Source organism: Leuciscus leuciscus, assembly GCF_965113295.1.
Source record: "Leuciscus leuciscus genome assembly, chromosome: 23".
Lineage (NCBI taxonomy): Eukaryota > Metazoa > Chordata > Actinopteri > Cypriniformes > Leuciscidae > Leuciscus > Leuciscus leuciscus.
The window spans coordinates 3,523,856-3,529,121 of NC_138747.1; the positions used below are offsets into that span (position 1 = coordinate 3,523,856).

The window sequence follows — 5,266 nt, forward strand, 5'->3', positions numbered from 1 at the left end:
TTATTTTAAAACATTAAAAATAGTAATGTTTCCAAACCTTTGACCGGTACTGTGCGTCTGAATCATAGGTCTGAATAAATAAACTATTTACAAATTCGTGTTTTTAAAAAGCAAAACCGGTCTTCGTAGAACAATACCGCCACCTAGTGTCTATACTTATCACATTACACCGACGCAGCGTAGAAACATGAATATTAATGACGTTACGCTGCGGTTGTATTATATTACTAGAACGTACTGACGTCACGTAACGTACTTAATATTCATAAGCAAAGCCTTTGCCATAGTCGGATCGAGAAACACTTCCGGTACACAAGAAAAACATGTCGGCGCCCTTGCGAATGTCATGTTGTTGACTGTCTTTATATTGTATGTGTTCAAGCGCTACCACAAACACGTTAAGCTTTTATTTCATAATATTACAGACGTTTCTACATGCAGTTACCGGATTTATAAGGTATGTGGGAAAGCCGGTTCTTTTTACGCATGCTCTCAATTATTTTAGTTGGTCAAATGGTATTTTACATGTTCTATACTTACTATCTTTTGTTGTCAACAGGAAATCTGTCAATCATGGTCCATTTGTGTAAGTACTGTTAATGCTATGGCTCTCTATTTTTGGTCATGGAGACTCACATTTGGGATGTTTCCCTAATCTAATGCTGCCTTCACGAGCGGTCGGAAATATCCTACTTCCCACTTCTGAAGTCGTGATCTTATCGCACTCAAATTTTGACTTGAGAGGGCGTTCGTGTCCTATTTATTAACTAGGAAACTAGTATTTACGATAATTCCGATAACATGTGAGTGAAGGCAGCATAACACAAGATTCGACTTAACATCTGAAGTTGTCAAATAAAAAAAGGCACCTAAAGTGTAGCATCCAGGACCAGGAGTCTTACTGCTTTACTTCAGAATTAAAGCCTCATGTTTCTGATACAAAACACTGCCGCTGCTGCCCTAGTAAAAAAAAAAAAATAGCATAAAATAAATGTATTTCAAATTAATTTTGGTGTAAGTATTCCACAAATACATTTTCATATTTATGTACTTAATATAAATACCCTGCAATCGTACTGAATTGATATACTTAAAGTCTGCTAAATTGGAACAACTCATTTAGTACTTAAAGGGATATTGTAGCAAAAATTAAAATTATCCCATGATTTACTGACCCTCAAGCCATCCTAGGTGTATATGACTTTCTTCTTTCAGCCAAACACAATCTGAGTTATATTAAAAAAATATCCTGGCTCTTCCAAGCTTTGTAATGGGAGTGAATGGTCAAATAAATTTGAAGCCCCAAAAAAACGCATCCATCGATCATAAAAGAAATCCATACGGCTGCAGGGGTTAATAAAGGCCTTCTGAAGCTAAAGTACTTTTGTAAGAAAAATATCCATATTTATTACAACTTCATGAACTATAGTAACTGGCTTCCGGTAACAGCCGTATGCGAGTCTAGTTGAGTCTTCTGGCGGAAGAGTTGACCTCTGACCCGACGCATGACGTATGATGTAAGATGTTGGAGTAGCGTAAGCTTAGGTGAGAATAGACGCCTCTCACCGCTTCAAACAAACAGAGCTGGGCAACAAACTCAAGCTTCTCCAACATTTCTCTTATAAAATTCTCGTTTTAGTTTTCTAATTCATGACGATTTCTTTTTTTGCTCTATCCTCTGCACTTCTGCGTTCGTCAAAACGTAATGCATCGGATCAGAGGTCACTCGTCATGCGTCGGGTCAGAGGTCACTCGTCATGCGTCGGGTCAGAGGTCACTCTTCCGCTGGAACTAGACTCGCGTTTGGCCGTTATCGGAAGCCAGTGATTACAGTTTATAAAGTTATAAATTTTTGACATTTTTCTTACAAAAAACGCATGGCTTCTCTTCAGAAGGCCTTTTATTAACCCCTGGAGCCGTATGGATTACTTTTATGATGGATGGATGCGCTTTTTGGAATTTAAATACCATTCACTCCCATTATAAAGCTTGGAAGAGCCAGGATATTTTTTTAATATAACTCTGATTGTGTTCGGCTGACAGAAGAAAGACATATACACCTGGGATGGCTTGAGGGTGAGTCAATTATGGGATAATTTTAATTTTTGGGTGAACTATTCCTTTAAGTACAAAATTAGTTGTTCCAATTTTTTTTACATCTATCCCCATGTAACTATCCCTTTAATGCAAAAATAGTACTGAGGTCCAACTAAAGATATACTTAAGTATATTTGATTGTGCCAAAGTGTAACTATTACAAGTATAGTTTAGGCACACTTTAAATATCGTGCATTTAAAGACTGATATTATACAGTGATCATACTACTCTTATACTAATAGTGTACATTACTACTAATAAAACATTTTAAGTAGGCTTAATATTAACAAATGTGCATTGTGCAATAAAGTAGTATTCCAAATAAAGTTTAATTATATTTATACCAGTTAGTCTCAAGCAATATGTTAGATATGTTAATGAATTTGTAGTATACTAAGTATGTATTTCACTAGAGTGTTTATGCATTGTCTTTTGTCTTAGCATCGTTCCTGCTCAAGAAATATCACGGTGGGCATGTGGTCATCAGGCTGGCATTAGGAGGCGTCACCAACAGACCTTTCTACCGCATTGTGGCCGCTTATAATAAACGGGCGAGAGACGGTAAATATATCGAGCAGCTGGGCTCATATGACCCTCTCCCGAACACTCATAATGAAAAACTTGTCGCCTTCAATTACGAAAGGATCAAGTACTGGATTGGATGCGGCGCCCATACGACAACACCAGTGGCCAAACTTCTAGGTAAGGAGAATTCTTACTTATTATTTCATTTAAAAACAATGCTTAGTGATTACAGCAAAAGTCAAGTCACCTGATAAACGCATACCTGACCACACATTCTGCGACACTCATCCTCTTTTTCCTCCGAGTAGGATTGGCTGGATTTTTCCCACTGCATCCAATGACAATAACGGAAGCAGAGCGGAGACAGAAAGCCGCTTCGACAGAAGAAGTTAAAACAGACAGTCAAGACCAAGTGGAGCTGTAAAACCAGAATAAAGTGTTAATGATTGCTTTGCACCACAGCAGTGATGTACAGTAGTGGTGCTTTTTGTTAATATTTTAAAGATTTGGGCAACAAGCTTCAGCACAGGTTTAAACTCCACGCATGATTCAAATTTCCGTGTAACCCAATAAAATATAAAAGTTTGGGAAGATAAGAGATTGAAAGTGAATTCTGCAATCATTAAACAGTTGTAAACACTTACTCTCGTCACTGAGAACCGATGATCAGCTAACAAAAGAAATTAATAAATGATCTGGCCCGGGGAAACTAAACTGAAAGTTGAAACGAACACTGTTCTTTGTTTCATTTCAGGTCAACTGATCTGAACCTATAAACGCCACAATTGTGTAACTCCTTTATAGACAGCCGTGTGCTGATGTATGTAACTGTATACACCCATGTACTGCTATTAAATCATTTTTATAATTTGTCAGAGGGAACAAATTCTTTCTGAGGTCAGCTTATTAAACACAAGAGTAATAAATGTAAGCTATAAGCCCAGCAAATGCATTGTGTAAGTTTATTACTTAAATGAGCTGAGGGATGCTGGACGGTGCTTGTTAACGGACACACACGCCCGGCTCTTACACACTGTTCGTGTTAGTCATCTGAAGTAGTCTGCTCATTCTTTTGTCGTATATTATGTTAGTGAACATTTTTGATTTTGCTTGGCTATATTTTTGCATTCCAGTGACTTTAAATATGTAAATGGTTTAGAAGAACATTCTGTTGAGACCTGTGAGTAATTTGGGTTTCAGTGTAAATGAATCTGATTTCTGTTGGAAAGATAAGATGCAATACTGTCTGATTACTATTTTCTTATCTTTTATGATGGTTGTAAAACGCGTGTATTGTGTAATTCAGTTTATCAATGGTGTGGTAAATTAAAAAAATCAAAAGATTTTATGAATGGCTGTGTATTCTGGCTTGCCAGCATGAGTAAAGCAGCTGAGATAGACTAGTGTTTTATTTTTAAAGAATCTGAATGTAATAGTATTATCTAAGAGTCTATTGAAGCCACAGCTCTACTCTGCTGGCAAGCCAGAATACATACATAATACGTTACACAAATGAATTAGATTGTTCTCTTTAGAAATGCACAATTGTTATTTTAATTTTTTTATTTAGTGTTGCCTATATAGAGCATTAGACAGAAGGTTAAAATATGAAATCTATCAAGAAAAAGATTTCTCAAACTTCACTCTTGGACACTCAAGTTGTTGTTACCCAAAACAAAAAAAGATTTCTTTATTGAAATAAAGTTGGAAGTAAAATAAAATATAAATATTAGATGAAAATCAAAAACAAAAAAAACTTTTATTAAAAAATAAGATAAGTTAAAGTAGTAAAATTAACTACAACTGGGATAAAAACAGCTAAATAGAAATATATATAAAAAACTAAATTAATTTAAAAATGAAATGACAAAAGCACATCACTAAATCAAACTAAAATGAAATATATAAAAATAAAAGCTATTTTATTCATAAATACTATAATAGTATATAAACAATTCATAAATACTGTTACGTCCCCGGCTAGTCGAGGGGTGTGGGATTAACAAACAAGGAAAAATTAAATAAAAATACCCTGGGTGGAAAACCAAGGATGACCCAAAACATGTATCAAGTTCATGCATTTATTTCCAGACATAATAAATGTTGTATTTATGTGAAGTACATTAAACACCAGATATTCGGCAGAAAATATACCACACTTTACACCATCTCCACGGTTCCCACCATAGTGATGAAACCCACGTGTGAGAAAACACACACAACAAGCAGCACAGCACACAGACCTCACGGGTCGTAACAAATACTATAATAGTGTATAAATCATTGTAAAATGACACTGGTGTTGTTGGCCAAGCGGGCAAAGTGATAAGAATCCCTGTCAGTCAATACAAAATACTCTTTAAAAAGCAAGAAACATAAAGGTGAGTCCACACCCTGAAAGAGACCACACAACGTGTCCACATGGAACGAGGAAACGTGAATCAGGTTTACCTATGTCAATGTGCCCATTTTTACAGCCATTGATGTCAGCTTGTCTTACTCAATATTTATACACAGTTTTGTTACTTATTGCTGCAGTCTTAAAAATAAATATCTCGTAAATACCACAATTGAAAGTCATAACAGTTCTCAATTCATCAGCCACACGATGCAAACTACAAATTAAATGAATCGCACTACTTC

General features: G+C 35.7%; 1 protein-coding gene across 1 annotated transcript; it reads left to right on the top strand.

The window, feature by feature from the left end:
• The first annotated feature begins 293 nt into the window (after positions 1–293).
• mrps16 (mitochondrial ribosomal protein S16) lies at positions 294–3,495 on the top strand. Its single transcript, XM_082155369.1, has 4 exons — positions 294–457; positions 560–586; positions 2,540–2,800; positions 2,932–3,495. Exons 2-4 carry the CDS (start codon positions 574–576, stop codon positions 3,045–3,047), a joined length of 390 nt encoding a protein of 129 aa, XP_082011495.1. The 5' UTR covers positions 294–457; positions 560–573; the 3' UTR covers positions 3,048–3,495.
• Positions 3,496–5,266: the final 1,771 nt, after the last annotated feature.

Bases quoted from the DNA above. Each gene is read 5' to 3' on its own strand.
- mrps16 (XM_082155369.1), top strand. The intron at 2,801-2,931 runs GTAAGGAGAATT...TCCTCCGAGTAG, and splicing joins ACCAGTGGCCAAACTTCTAG to GATTGGCTGGATTTTTCCCA.